At 56.6% G+C, this 15,020-nt stretch overlaps 4 protein-coding genes across 4 annotated transcripts; all 4 read left to right on the top strand.

Moving 5' to 3' along the window:
* Window positions 1-893: 893 nt before the first annotated feature.
* LINJ_32_3040 (conserved hypothetical protein) lies at window positions 894-1,769 on the top strand (the record flags this gene model as incomplete). Its single annotated transcript, XM_001467942.1, has 1 exon — window positions 894-1,769. The coding sequence occupies one exon, from the start codon at window positions 894-896 to the stop codon at window positions 1,767-1,769; it is 876 nt and encodes a 291-aa protein (XP_001467979.1).
* Window positions 1,770-2,644: 875 nt separating this feature from the next.
* Window positions 2,645-3,979, top strand: LINJ_32_3030 (conserved hypothetical protein; the record flags this gene model as incomplete). Its single annotated transcript, XM_001467941.1, has 1 exon — window positions 2,645-3,979. The coding sequence occupies one exon, from the start codon at window positions 2,645-2,647 to the stop codon at window positions 3,977-3,979; it is 1,335 nt and encodes a 444-aa protein (XP_001467978.1).
* Window positions 3,980-8,705: 4,726 nt separating this feature from the next.
* Window positions 8,706-10,487, top strand: LINJ_32_3020 (hypothetical protein, unknown function; the record flags this gene model as incomplete). Its single annotated transcript, XM_001467940.1, has 1 exon — window positions 8,706-10,487. One exon carries the CDS (start codon window positions 8,706-8,708, stop codon window positions 10,485-10,487), a length of 1,782 nt encoding a protein of 593 aa, XP_001467977.1.
* A 1,801-nt stretch (window positions 10,488-12,288) lies between these two features.
* On the top strand, window positions 12,289-13,770 carry LINJ_32_3010 (phosphatidate cytidylyltransferase-like protein; the record flags this gene model as incomplete). The annotated part of the gene is made up of 1 exon (XM_003392675.1): window positions 12,289-13,770. One exon carries the CDS (start codon window positions 12,289-12,291, stop codon window positions 13,768-13,770), a length of 1,482 nt encoding a protein of 493 aa, XP_003392723.1.
* Window positions 13,771-15,020: the final 1,250 nt, after the last annotated feature.

Raw genomic sequence — 15,020 nt, 5'->3', positions numbered from 1 at the left:
TTCAATTTGCTCTTGTCAACGTAACACACACACACACACACACACAAAACAAAGAGGCGAACGACACCAACGCGCCGCAAACCGAATCGGCTCCTTGGGACTCCCTTCTTTGCTGGCAAGGGACTGCCGCCTCCACCTTCTGCCGCCCCCCTGTGCGTGCACTCCCCTGCTTCTTGATGACCACACCCTTGGCGCTTGTCTTGTTAGCGGCTGTGGGTGGGATAATCAGGGCTGTCGAGGTGTGCGTGCGGAAAGACGGTGCGCGAGAGACATATGAAGTCTCTTCAAAGCACATCCATTTGTGCCCGGTTTTCGTGAGTCGCCAGTCGCCAGCTCGACGGACACACGCACACACAGACACGCACACGCGGCATCGTGTGTGATGCAACGGTTGCATCAGACAGCAGTGGTGCGATGACTGGCTTGTGTGCATGGCCGTTCTGTGAAATCGCCACTCGCTGCCTCTGTTGCATGTAAGGTCAAGAGCTCTTGCTGTTAATGACCCGGGTTTTTTTGTTCGCGTCAGCAGATCAACTCTAGATACCTTGTTATTCTCTCCTCTTTTTCGTCGTTGATGTATGCATACGCGCGCTAAATCTGCTCTGGACATTCGCGGCAAATTGTGTCTTGTGCTGCACCGTGGTCACATGGTCATTGGTTGTCTCGTTTTCTCTGTGTTTGACACGCTACCCCTAACGATGCGTCTGAGTTGTTTATAATTTGCATGTGCGTGGAACATTCTGTGACGCACACTGGATTCGCACATACCCACGTTCAACCACACGCACAAACACACACATACGTCACCCTTCGCAACTTGCCGGGCATAGAACGTCTCCATTCGCTCACAGTCTCACAAGACACCGTCAAGACTATAAGGCACGCCTGACAAGATGGAGGAGCGCGGTGATGCCTTGATGGCGGAGGCGGAGAAACAGCTGAAGAAGCGCTCGTGGTTCTCGTCGAGCGACACGAAAGTTGATGAGGCGCACGACACGTTCCTGCAGGCTGCCACGCAGTACAAGGCCGCTGGCAATTTCGCGAAGGTGGCCCAGGCGTACAAGCGCGCCTCTGAAATGTCCCTCAAGAACAAGAGCGAGAGTGACCAGGCGGTGGAGATGGAGGAGGCAGCAAAGGCATTCGTCAAGGCCGGCGATGCAAAGTCAGCAGCAGCCCTGCTCAGAGACGTGGTGGACATGTATGACAAGGCTCAGAAGTACACAAACGCAGCCAAGGCGTGCGCTGCGCTGGGCGACATAACCATGGGCGACGAGGCGATGCGGTGGCTGCAACAGGCCGTGCGCTACTTCCGCAATCAAGGTGCAAAGGTGACGGCCTCGGAGATCGTGCTCAAGATGGCGGACATGAAGGCGCGCTCTGGCGACTACGCCGGGGCGCAGCAGATCTACGACCATCTTGCCCGCGAGGCGCTGGAGGACCGTGTGGCGCGCGGCAACGCACGCAAGCTGTTCTTTACGACTCTCTTGTGCCAGCTGGCCCTCATGACGCCGGAGAGCCTTATGGAGGATGTAGACGTGCTCGAGGAGCGCTTTCAGGAGTACCAGGAGCTGGACACGCAGTTCAACATGAACACACGCGAGCACATGTTTGTGACGGACGTGATTGCAGCGATCCAAGGCGAGGACACGGCAATGTTCGACGAGGCGGTTCGCGAGTACGACTCCATCTGCCCCCTGGACGACCTTCGCGAGAAGATGATCCTCAAGGGGAAGCAGGCTCTTCGCGAGCGGATAAGTGACCTGCGGTAGGCGAGGGTGCTGAGCACTGCACAGGCTTCTCCCACCCTTTCCCACCCTCTGCATCCTCCTTTTCTCTCTACGAGGGCCACACTTTTCCTTCTCTTTTTGTTTTTTTTTTGTTCTGTCGTCTCGCTTCGGTCCTGTTACTGGCTCTCTCGCCCTACGGCTCTCATCATCATCATCTATCGCTACGACGGCTCACTTCCCTATCTCCGCTTTCCTTTACTCGTCTTCTCACGACACGCTCCTCGTGGCCTTATTGCTATGCTTGCCTTTTTGTTTTCCCTTTACTGCGTGCATGTATGTGTCCGTGTCTGCGTGACGAGTCCACAGATCAGACATCAGAAGTAACAAAGACGATATCCAAACAGCAACACCAGCAAAGGAAGTCATTATGGGCAAAGTGGAATGCATCCAAGCAGTCGCGACACGCAACCGCTGGGAGGTGGGGTCCGCTTCCCTCTTCTTCGATGTGAATTTCCTTTTTCCCCTCTTTTTTCTTTTGCGCCTTCCATCTTTCCCCCGCCGCATCACGTCCGTCCTCTACCTTCGCTTCTCTCCGTCTCCACCTCCCCGGCTCGTTCTCATTCACGTGTGAATGCCTGCGACCGCGCGTTTGTGCTTATTCGTGTGCCTCTTTCGCTTTCTCCGAACCTGCCGGGCCGCTCCATCGCTAGCTTCACTGCGCAACATGGATGCACGGGGCCGACACAGCGCCTGTAGACACCTCTTCCAAACTCACATGCGTTGAGGGAGCTTACCATCCACTGCACCGTGGCGTTCGCTTGTCTCACATCCGCAAGTGTTACTTCATTTACTGTTGAAGGGCGCATCTTCTCTCCGCTTCCGCACGTTTATTTCTTTTTTTTTTCCGCTGCACCGCCATGCCATCCTCGTACGTGTGCGTTCTCCACTCCAGCAATGGCTACTACACGGACGATTTAGTCGGCAACGCGCTGCGTTGTGTGCATGCGCTGCAGTGCAGCTTGCGCGCCGGCGCACCTGACTTCATTCCATCCATTGCCGTCTTCTTTGCGGACCCGCACAGAGGCGTCAAATGCGTGTACTCTTCGGCGGTGCCAGACCGCAACCATGCCTTGGATCGAGTGGGGGCTACCTACCCCGTCTTGTCAGATGCGACAGGGCCGGTGTTCTCACCCGATGAGGACGGTGGGGGCGGGTGGAGGGGGGGTGACACCGCAGAGAGGACCGTCGCCTTTGCGCAGCTTTTTCGTTTGCGCTCTCCGCAAATTCTTCAGCAGGCGATACTGAGTGCAGTACAGGAACACAACAGCACCGTGCCAACCGCTGGTGCAAAGGCGGACGCATCATCCGTGAAGGGGTTCAGTGAGACTTCCCCTGCACCCTCGGCATCTGCGTCGCCGTCTTCCGATGCCACGAGCATGTGGAGCTCTCTGGCGGGGGCACTACTGGCCTCGCTCTGCTATCTGCGCGCGCACCCCAGCAGCGCTTTTCGGGCGGCGGATAGGGATGAGGCAGACGGCGAGGCCGGAGAGGCACCTGGCGAAGCGGCTGCCGGGGACTCCTCCAGCAGCGATGCCGTGAATTCTGCACCTCCGCCGCGCAGTGCTGGAAGCGTTCTTGTGTTCAGCGACGCGAAGGCAGCTGCCGTGCCGCCGTACAGTGCGGAGTGCGCTCTCGCCATGACAGCTGTGACAGCGAGCAAGATGGGCGTGACTGTGTCGTGCTTCGGTGAAGCCGTGCTGCACACCGACTCGACAGAGAACCGCCTCGTGGCGCTAGCCTCCAGCCTCGGTGGCTTCTGCGCTGGCCGGTTCAGCTTGCATGACCTCGGCCACCTGCTGGATGGTGCGAGTGCTGCCGTCTCGCTCATCGGCAACCGGCCCCGTCAGAGGCGGGACCGTATTGCTTCCCAGTACGTCGTGGGGCCTACTATGCTGCCGCAGACGCCTCTGCGAAAACGTCGCGCGGTGGATGCTGCTTTGGCAGAGAGCTCAACGGCGGATTTCGAGAAAGCGACGACGGAAAAAGCTGATACCGCCGTTTCCTTTGGCGCGAAGGACGACGAGCACGCCTCCTACCTGGGCTGGTTGTGCCCTTCATGCATGGCGGTTATTTATCGTCCCTCAACAGAGGTCGCCGGTGCCACGACCTCGGATTCCCGCACCGAGGACGGCGGCGGCAGCGGTACGGACCAGGGGATGGGTCCCAGGTGTCCCTATTGTAGCAAGGTGTGAGCATAGCGGAAAAGGAGGTGACCACACTCCAGCTCTTCTCTTGCAGCTCGTACGTGCACTGTTTTTTGTTTTTTCTTGGCGACACTTGCGCGACTTGCGGTGCCGGGCACATGGGCAGCTATGCAACCCGAGCGATGCCTTTTGAGGATGGCCTGGTTCTGCTTTTCGTTGTTCTGCTCATGCTCGTGTGAGCCTCGACATCTTTTTGTTTTCACTGTTTGCCTCGTTTGAGCAGGCAGGCGCACATGCACATGTGCTCGCAGCCACGTGTGTGAGTATGTGTGCGCGTGTGTGGCAAGACACTAAGGCGAGGTGCGGAGCGGTTCCACTGGAAGTGAGGACGAGAGCACGTTTGGTAGCGGAGTTGCACCCTCGCTCGAGGCATCGGGAGCTGGTCTTCCTTGCGCCTGCTTCCATCTTCAATAGAGAGCGGAAGCTTGTGTTGGCAGAGGGCGGAAGGGGCGCCATCGAAACAAAAGTAAGAATAACAGAGACTGCGTCTTGCAAACGGGGCAGGTGCTTGTCGCGCCCTCTCTCGTATGTGTGTTTGCAGTTGTGCCATCCCTTCTACACTTCAGAGTGGAGCTTGCATCCTCAGCTGATCGCATGCCTTCCACAAGCGACGAGTGATTTTTGTTTCCTTGCCCACCTACACCTGCACAAATATATGCTTTCTCTTTCCTCGCCATATTCTGGCGGCTTTTCATTGCTCACTTTCGCCCTCTCTCCCTCTTCCACCATGACGCACACACACACACACACACACCTTCCTCCTGGACGTACTGCTCAAACACAGGTAGTGTGCGGGATACGTAAGCACCCTCCTCCTCCTCCCTCTCCCCCTCACCAATCTACTTAACAAGCAATAAAAGGCTCGCTCTGTGCACGCATACAGGCACACTCCTTCGCACACGCGTATAAATCCCCTCCGCGGACGCACATGCATACGCATACGAAAACAAAACCACGTCGTTCTCCGCCTTGATATTCGCACTTTTTCTTCTTTGATCTTGCTGCATGTTTGACCGTCTGCGGTGAGTGCCCTCCTCTTCCCGCTTTCTCTTTCTGTCCTTCGTTTTTTATTTTCATTTTGCGCAGATAGCAAAAGAGGCAGCATATCTGCGCTTGTGTCTGTGCCTATACCGCACCGCCATACAGCGACGGACGAGAGGCGCCCACAGAACACACGGGGTCTCGCTGTCTTCGGCCCCCCTCTTCCCTCGACCTGTTTGTCGAGCGGTACTTGTGTCGTTCTCGTCGACGACACACACACACACACACACACACACGAAAACGCACGCACGAGTCACTGCTCTTTGACTTACTACCTCTCAACTACTGCTGCTGCTGACTCCTTTTCAACTTGGTCATTCTGCTTCACTGTCTTTATCTTTTTGTATCAGTGTTTTATCAGTGCTCTCTTCTAATTTCGTTCGCAATTCAACCCGCCGCTCCCCTCTGTCTCGCGCCCACCCAACCTCACCGACGGGAGCTTGGTCGACTCACTGTTGTTTTGCGCCACGGCTGCGGTGGGCGCTTCTTTCGTTCTTTGTTATCATTTTCTTGTAGTTTTTTTTTCGTGCGCGTGCGGTTCGTGGGCTTTCGTGATCTGAGCTGCCTCCCTCTCTCTCATTTTTTCTTTGGTTGTCTCTGTTTTCTGCGCTGCGGCTTCCCCATCCACCCCCTTCTGCTGCCTTTCCGGCTCCTCAGGAGCACGTCCAGCCAGAGTTTCGTCTCTGTCCCACCGCCGCTCTTCGTCATCTTGCCTACCATTCGCTGATCATCTCTGTGCTTACTCTTCCTTTTTTGACGGTTTCTCTCCCGTCTGGCCAGAAACGCACTAAAAGAGACGCAGACGCGCGCCCACAGCTTTCTACTCTCCCTCCAGCCACATCCAGATTACATACGCGCGCATCGCTATTCGCTTCCGGTTGCCTTCTCCACTTTCTCGAGCGACGCCATTGACATAGATAGCGAGGTAGCCGCGGCCTCCGCTTGTTTGTGTGTTCGTTCGCGTCCGTGCATGCAGCGCTATCTTTCTCTCGTTGCTTACCTGTTCTACTTCTTTTTCTCAGGCGTTTTTTTTCTGTTCGTTCGTTCTTGTGTCTTGGTGCCAGCGGCCTGCGAAGTAGTGAAGCATCCGTAACGGTACGAGCACCTACCACGTAGGGGGAGGGGCTCAGCGGAAGCAGGAGGAGAGCACACACGCGAAAAGAATAACGACGGCGTGAACACAGGCGCACGTTTCTGTTGTACTCATTTTTTTTTCATTTTTTTGTGTGTTTGTGTCTGTGTGATCTCCCTCTTGTCTGCTCCCGCATATCCACCGTCACGCAGGCGACTTAGAACTAAAAGAGGGGGCTGCAAGAGCTGCGAGAACAAAGGGAAAGTCGAAAAAAAAAGTAGAACTGGCAGCTCAGCTCAAGGCAGTGTAGAGGTCATCGTGACGTGGTGGGTGTGCTGTTGGAGTGGCTAGTGCAGAAAGGCGAGCATCAACGCATCAGCACCCCCGGCCCACACATACGTTCATCACGTCGTCTCTTTTTTTTCTCAGTGCCGCTGCGTATTTTCCTCCTTTTACTCTCGCTCTGTGGCAAAAAGAAGACACCAGCACGCACACGCACACAGACAGCGCTCCGCTCCCACATTTTATTTTTCTTTCCACTTTACCTTGTTTACTTTTTTTTAGTGCTGTAGACTACGGGGCTCGTCTCTCCCTCTCTCTTCTTTGTTGTTTCCTCCGTCTTTTTGTTTATCTTACTCTTTTGATATACAGCTAACTGAACTAAGTAAAAGACGGGACAGCGTGCGAAGAGGGCTCAATCGGAAGTGACAAATAGAGGCTACGGACGGTGCGAGCGTGAGGCCGTGCGATCAACATAGACAGAGAGCAAGAGCGATTAAACAAAATAAGAAAAAAAAAACACAGAGGACCCGCACACGAGCTCAGCACAGCGCATTGGAATTGTCGCCGCCTCTGTGTCTCGCACTCTCTATTTCGTCGCCTCCGTCTAAGGTGCACCCGTTCTCTCTGTCTCCTCTCTCCCGTCCCTCTCTCTCCGTGTTTGTGTGCATCTGCGGTCGGTTGGATTTGCGCGACTTTGGTTTCTTTGTTTTTTTTTCTTCCGCTTGTGTTGCGCGGCCTTTTTTCTCTTACTCGCCCCTCCTCTTCCGCTCAAGCTTTCGCTGTGATCGCTTCGTTGCCGGAGTGCTCCTCTCATTCGTCGGCGTTTTCTTTTTGCTTCACAGCTCGCACACACATATATATATATATATACTTGATTTTGTTTTTCTCACCGTCTCCTTGTTTCGCCATCCAAGCGGACGAAGTGGCAACGAAAAGGAGGAGAGGGCTGAACGCAAAGAGATCGCTAATACACACACAGGTGTGCGCTGCCTTCGTACACGCGCACACCTGAAAATAGAAAGGCACCTTCATTTGTAGGTGAGCCTATTTTCAAGTCAGCTGATTGAGTACGCAAGTACCCGATAAAGCCACTTTTTTTTTGCTGTCTCGTTTCGCTTTCTTGCGTGACCTCCTCTTCCTCCTTGCTTTACACTTTCTCGTACGTGCTTGCGCGTGTGTCTCTCTCGAGCTCTGTTTGCCCATTTAAAAAGGACATAGGTGTGTGTGTGTTTGTGTGTGTATGCTTGTAGCGCTACAGTCTGTTTCTGTGCGTGTATTGAGAGACACACCATAGCGTGTTGATCTTGGGTCAGGTGTGTCTTCCGGGCTCATCTCCCCACCTGCAGGGTAGCGTCTTGGCTCTGCAAACATCAGGTGTGTTCATTTTCTTATTTCAGTATATTTTGCTCGTTTCGCTGGATTGTATAAGTGTGGCATTCCGTTCTCTCTTTTTTCACCCTTTTTTTTCTTTGTGCGTGTGTGTGAAAAGTGTCGGTTCTGCATTGTCTCCCTTTCCTCCCCCCCTCCCCTCTCCTCCCTCCACCGTTCTTCCTCCCCTTTCTTTCCTTTTGCTTGTCTCCTGAGTGTAGGCCGCCCTCCCCCTTTTTGTCTTTGTTCGTTTCGTTGGTGAGCAGGTCGTTTTTTATATTTCGTTTCCATTTGTGGTTGTGTTGCCTCGAGCTTGTGCGCTTTTCTATCATTTGACTGCGCCTTCCTGTTACACCTAACTTCCTTGTGGTGGGGGGGGGCTGCGGTGTGTGTGTGTGTGTGTTGCGTACGGCCGCGATGCTTTCCTCTTCTGATCACAGAGAGGACAAGTCCCTGAGCAGCCATGGAGCGGGCTCGTCGAGCAGGGTAGACGCGGCGGCCGCTGCGTCGAGTCCACCCACGAGCCCGTGCGCTTCTTCCTTTCCTGACGAGGGCGCAGTGGTGCCGCGAAGCTGCGATCGCAACTCCTCCTCGTCGACGCGCCCGACGTCCCCGTGGCTGGATCGCCGTAGTTCCACCTCCACAAGTCTAGACGCCGACGACGAGGCCGACGAGCAATCTCCAGCGAATCCGTCAGAGGCTGCGCCGACACCGTCGCCCTTGCCAGCGCTCACGTTGGACTACGGCCACCGTCAGCGGACAAGCGACGGCTTCCAGAACGCATCCCAGCACGCCGCAAACGACACTGGTGAAGTTGCTGATACGAATCCCACAACAAACACAAATCCAGATATGCATGAACAGCTGCAGTCGGCCATGCCTGCCGACGCCGCTGCATCGAGGGCGAAGGGGAGTGGTGCACTCGTGCAGGCTCTTGTGCGGCGGAGGTCCATGAAACCAGGTCCCTCGCCAAACTCGTCTCGCCTCGAGCTGGGAAGCAGCGAAACTGCACCCCACTTCTCGTCAAAGGCTTCCCTTTCCGAAGCTCTACTCCTCTCTGCGAAAGCTCGCGCTCCATCGGCGCAGCCCACGAGTTCCACTACGCGCAGTCCCCCTGGCGAAGTGGCAGCAGCCACACGCGCTCCTGCTGCAAGTGCGGTGTCTACCGACTCAGTCGTACCCGCTCAGGCACATAGGTCTCACGACGACAGCGACGACGCCACCAATGGAAGTGGGACCTCAAGCCCGCCGGCCCTATCCCCATCACTTGCGACAGCGACGGCCGAGTCGCTGGGAGGCCTGCCAGTCCTGCATACCTCTGGTACACCACCGTCTCCGCTGGCGAGGCGACTGCGACTGCCCTCGCGGACGGCGGTGGAGCTGCAGCACTTCGGCTGCTGCGTCTTCTTCTTCCCGGCCCCGTTTGTGTCGTGGCTGTTTCCACTGGTGGGTCACGTGGCCATCAGCAACGCTGAAGGGTCGCGGCTGTACACGTTCGAGTCGTCCTACTACGTCCGGGAGGAAAAGCTCATATCGGTGCTGGATCGCGTGCTGCGTGAAGAAGGGCAGGAGCAGCACACCGCCTCGCTGCTGCAAGAGGCCCCGCACTTGGGGAGCCGAGTGGACCTGTCCGCGCTCCCCATGACGACCTCTCTGCACTCCTCTACGCGGTCACAACTGCCGGGGATGCCAATGGCAAGCGATGCCTCGGCTTCAGACACAGCCGTGACGTCGCCATCCGATGCGAGTGCAGGGTCGCGGCTACGGTGCAGGACGACAAGTCCGGTGTTCCCTCCACACTGTAGTGCACGCCCACCGCGGCGCACGGGGCGTCCAAGGTCAGCGGCTAGCGCACCAGCTTCCGGCCACGCGCACACGCAGTGCGTCCGCATTTGGGATCTTAAGCCGCTGCTGATGGAGAGTCGCGGACGTCGGACCCGTCGCACGCCGTGCGGGTTAACCACTCAGGGCGGTAAGCAAGCCGCTGCAGTGTTGTGGGAGCGCTTGCAGGAGCTGCTGCAACCGACAGAGGTCTCCACTGCATCGATGCAGAGAGCATCGACTGCAGGCGGTGCCGCAAGTAAAGCATCGTTGCCCACTCCCCCGACGTCGAGCGTGAAGCGTCGGTACACGTCCGAGTACCACAGCGACGATGCGGACGGCATCCGGTCAGCTCCCGGCATGAGCAGCAGTGGCGAAGAAGATGGGGAGGAGTACGAACTGCTGGACGCAGAGACAGCTCGTTTCTACAACAGGAACCTTAATGCAACCATCCGCCTCTTCCGTGGCAGCGCTGACGGCAGCATCAACTCGCCCGATGTCGTGCTGCAGCACCACAGCTCCTTCTCTTTTGTGGGCTTCGTCCTGGAGGCGTGTGGTGTGGGTAGCCAGGGAAAGCCGAGTAGCTCTGTCTCCGCGCCGAAATCACCCGCGAAGGAGGCAGCTAACAGTGGAAGTGCAGCTGCATCCACAAGTCCCCCCGCTGCCACGAACAGGCCAACGACCGCTCCCGCATCCGATGACGCTGTGCCCGGCGAGAGCCTCAACTCTGAAGGGGAGATTCACTGGGGTGTGATGAAGTTGCTCTTTCACGTGTCCGTCTTTGGCAAGTGGCATCGTGGTGAGCGACGCCTGTGGCGCGTGGTGCACGGCGGCAGCATCACAAGTGCTTCCATTCTCTGGGCGGCGATCATTGCCTTGGCGTACCACTACTTCACGATCCTTTTCTTTTGAAAGAGGACCCGCGTTGCGTGAATGGCTGGCTGTGGCAGCGGGGTGGCGGAACGGGAAAGAGGCGCAACCCAAGAACAGATGGAGAGCGGGGGGTGGCGCCAGGCACGACGGATCTCAAGTTCGACGAATCGGAAGCCAAGGTAGTGTGAGGGGGGCGGATAAGGAGGCACCACGCCTTTTTGTTTTCTGGTGTGCTGCGTCTAAATGCTCCAATACAGCGATGTCCGCATGGACTTACTCGGCAGGCTCTGCAAGAACAAACTCCCCACTCTTTTTGTCGAAAATCTTCGCAGCCTCTGGAGAGCGGCTCATCTCTCCACTGTCGCTGCTGTTTCTGCAGGTGGGAGGCTGCCATTCCTCCACAATTGTGTGGCTCGCTTTCTTCTTCCCCTCATACCCCTTTCCACCGGATGCTCGCTTGATCACCATGGGCTTTCTGTACTTTGCTGTTTACCCTTTTCCCCGCGTTTTGTCAAGCATGCGTATGTATATATATGTGTGTGTGTGTGTATGTTTTTGCGGGCTTGCGTTGTGTGCCTGTCTCCTTACCTGTATTTGGTTTGCTTCTTTACCCTTTCCTTCTTTTTGTGTTTCATTCCCTGCTGCTTGCTGTTGCTGATGCTGCCTCTGATGACGATGGTGGTGGTAGGCTGCACCAGTCCATGGATGCATATATGCGTGCTGGTGCCTCTCTATGCGGGTGCTCTTTCTTTCTCCTGTGTTATCCGCTCTGTTTCCCACCGATTATGTCACTCTTCGCCTTTGCTCTTCTCTGGTGATATTATGTCCGTGTGCAGCAGCGGCAGCAGCGGAGCCGGCAAGGCGCAAACCTCCGTCGGGGCTTTGAGGACACACGCTTTCATCGTGAACGGCGGCAAAACGAGGACGGTACATGTATTTTCTCTGTCGCTTCCTTGCTTACGCTAGCGGGGCCTCGCTTTCTACGTTTCCTTCGCTTCCCTCCGTCGTTATCGAGAAGGCAAGCTATAGTGCTTTTCCCGAGCGGCAAGATGTGTCCGCGCGGCTGACCCGCGACTGGTCAAGGCGATTGCTCAAACGAGCACGCTCAAGCAAGTGCGCTGAAAGCGCGACCCACCGTGCCTACGTAGACGCAGACACACACACGCACACACACGCGCTTGGCGTCCACTTGCCCTCGAATGCCACCCCGTCACCTCTCACATCGCGCGCGACAGCTCACTCTTCTTGCACACCTTTCCTCTCTGCCGCGCTCTTTCCACCGGATCCTTTCGGCTTCATCTTGGCGCTCTTGCATACCGCTGTCGCGGCGTTTCTCTTCTGGCAACGGGCTCGCACGCGCCCCCTTCCTCGCCCACGAATCAACGACTACGTAAAGGGTTCACTGTTGTCACAGAGTAAAGGCTCAGATCATCGATTCACTTTCATGCCAGTAGACGATCAAATACGGAAGATTCGTAGAAACCGCATAACAGACCGCAGCCACCGTTGTAGCACTGACGAGTCGCGCACATGTATACACCCCTCCCTTGTGTCCCTCAAGTCCTTCCCACTAAGTTGTTTTGTTTATCCGTGTTGCTCTCTTTCTCCTCACATTATCTATTCGCGAAACATACATATATGCCCAAGAGGTGCTCGTGAGGTGCTCGTGGATCCCACTGCTTTAAATACACGTGCGCATTTTTTCACTGTTTCTTTCCTTTCCTTGGCTCGTTTTCTTTTTTTTTTGGCGCTCGCGTATTGCGCACCGGGGCCACAGTGGTCTCTCTGTGCAGCAGCACGCTTTCTTCCCATTCTTTCTGCTTCTTTTTCCAGCTAAGAAATGGACGGTTACAGAACGGCCGCGGGCCCACCTGCAAAGGGGAGCCCGGCACGCAACCGGATCGGTCTCACCAACATTCAGATGCGGACGGTGACCATCTGCATCGTTGGCCCAGCTGTCCTCGCCTTCAGCGGCTATTCGGGGCGCTGCGCCGCACTTCTCGCCTTCTTCGCCACGTTCATGTGCGGCATCGAGTGGAGCGGCGTTAAGCGCCACCTCAAGGTCGCACTGCTCATGTCAATGGAGAATACAGCGATGCCAGCGCCTCAATCGCCGATGCTGCCTCTCACAATGCTGGCCGACCTGGTCGCTCGACCGCCGCCGCCATCGCCTTGCATTGAAGGGGTACCACTCTGCCCCGAAGAGTACGACCTGCCAGTGGCCCCCATCTCCCTCTACAATGTTCTGAAGCACCTTGGCTGGGCGCTGCTGCCGCTTGCTGCATACAGTGGCGAGCAGACTTTTCTTGTCACGCTCGAGTTCTACTTCGTCGTCTTCGTCGTTGTGACGCTGACGGCGCATAATCGGCTGGAGCTCAAGGTGGAGCAAGCAATGAAGCTGCTGAGCCAGCAGTTATCCTCCGGCTCGCAGGACAGCTCGCGTGGGGCGGCCAGCGCCGTTTGTAACGGCGGCGGCGCCCCCACCGCCGCGGCAGCATGCAAGACTGAGCCGGACCTGTCTCGGACGGACCAGAGTGTGGCGAAGAAGGAGCGGGTGGCCAAGGCACAGCGCGACTACTTTCTCTCGATGGAGCTGCACATGATCGCAGAACGGCAGCCAACGGAGCAGTTCCTTGATTTCTGCCTTGATATCTTTGGCATCGTGTGGATTGCTGGCATCGCTACCCCGCTCTTTGTCTACCACATCACTGACGTCGGCCTGCCGTGGCTTTCCTCAACGTTGATCGGCAACTTCGCGAACGACATCGCCGCGCTGGTGGTGGGGCGCAGCCTCACCATGCTGCGAGAGCGATACGGGAAGATCTACGATGTGACTGGCGAGGAGCCGCCAGCCACGGGGGCGGCGAACCAGCCGAGGAAGCGGCCGCTAAAGGAGGCGAATGGGCTCGTGAGGATGCTGCTGCGCAGCCCGCACCATCTTAACCGCGCCATTAGTCCGAACAAGTCAGTGGAGGGTGCCGTGGCAGGTGTGATTATGAATGCGGTCAGCTTTGCTGGCCTCATGTTCTGGTTTTACCGGGAGTTGTGTGCTGCGCCGGCGGCAAATGTTGTGGACCCGGCGTTCCAGAACGTCGCTCTGTGGCTACTCCTCGGCACCATCATGGGAGTGCTCGGTGTATGCGGGGATTTACTAGAGTCCCTGCTGAAGCGTGCTGCGCGCGTGAAGGATGCGGGCTTCATTATCCCAGGGCATGGTGGCATTCTGGATCGTGTGGACGGCATGTTGCTTGTTTTCCCGTTCATGCACTGTGCCCTGCGCGGCATCATGAGTCTGTCCAGCAACTCGGGAAATCGTCGCTAGTTCTTCGCGGCGTAACGGGGTCATTGTGCAGGCGTGTACTTTCAAATGCCACACTAAAGGCGTTGCCTGTCTTTGTCGTCAGCTCAGGCTACTGGACAGCCGCGATGATAGTTGGGAACCAACCGAATAAGACAAAAGCTGAAAGTGCGGTGCATCCGCTGCGAGGGGCACTTGGAGCTGTACATAAGGTAAACCCCTAGTACTTTATATTTCTCGTTGCTGGGGCGGCGGCGCAAGGCGAAGATGTGAGGCGGTCACCGGCGGGCCTCCACTGTGTGCGGTGCTGGCGGCGTTGTGTGCGTGTGGTGGGGGCGGGGGTCTGCATGTAATTGTCTTGCGTTTCTTCGCGTTACGGCTTTCTTATTTAGTCACCTTAAGCGGATGTTGTGAGGACGCCTCGGTGTGTGGTGTCAGGGTCCCGTACCCTCAACTCTGTGTGGAGAAGCCAAGCAGCCCCCCCCCCCCTAATTCCTGCTAGCGCCAGAGCCACCTCTCGTGGTGACAGGGTCAGGTGCCTACGACGTAGAGGGGAATGTCAGAGCCATGCATCACTGCTGATGTGCCGGCGGTGGGGTCCTGGATGGCGTTGCGTCGGAGCCGCCTGCGACAGTGAACACATCTGTGCCATCCATGTGATAGGCAGCGTGTCCGCGCGACTGGAAATGCATCTCACCTCCGGCCCTCACACTGCCTGCTGGTGTGGGGAGTCTGAGCAACCCCGAGGATGATGCGCATCAGGTGGCGATCGGCATAATGTGAACCGCTGTGAGGCAACCGGCGGAGAGGGTGGGCAGAATTCGAGGCAGGGGCCGTGCTCGGGTGACTGAGTCGGCGCATTGCTGTAGCACGTGCCCACGGCTGCTTTGCACGACGCAAGGTGGGCCGGAGGCGGGCGGGTAGAGCGCAGTTGAACCCCTGCTGTATGACAGGGAATAGACACGTCGATGAACGGTAAGTTTGGCACACCTTTTTGTTGTTTTCGCTTCTCGTTGCTCTCCGGGGGATGCATAGAATGCCTGTGTGCGTATGAGAAGAGGTAACAGACGGGGTGTGAAGGCTTTGCTTGGTTATAGAAGCTGGGCTGAATTTCGCGCGCGCGCGCGTGCGTGTTCCTGTGCAGAAACGGAGGTGCATGTGTTCTTCCGTTGCTGCATGGCGTATCAGGCCTCACTGTCGAATGCCTTTCCAAGATTTACTCTTGTCGTTGACATCTTTGTGCTTATTCATTTGACTACGTTGTGCATGCCTCT

This window comes from Leishmania infantum, chromosome 32 (assembly GCF_000002875.2).
Source record: "Leishmania infantum JPCM5 genome chromosome 32".
NCBI lineage: Eukaryota > Euglenozoa > Kinetoplastea > Trypanosomatida > Trypanosomatidae > Leishmania > Leishmania infantum.
Note: the sequence above shows the minus strand (reverse complement) of the source record. Positions and strands in the feature narration are given on the sequence as shown.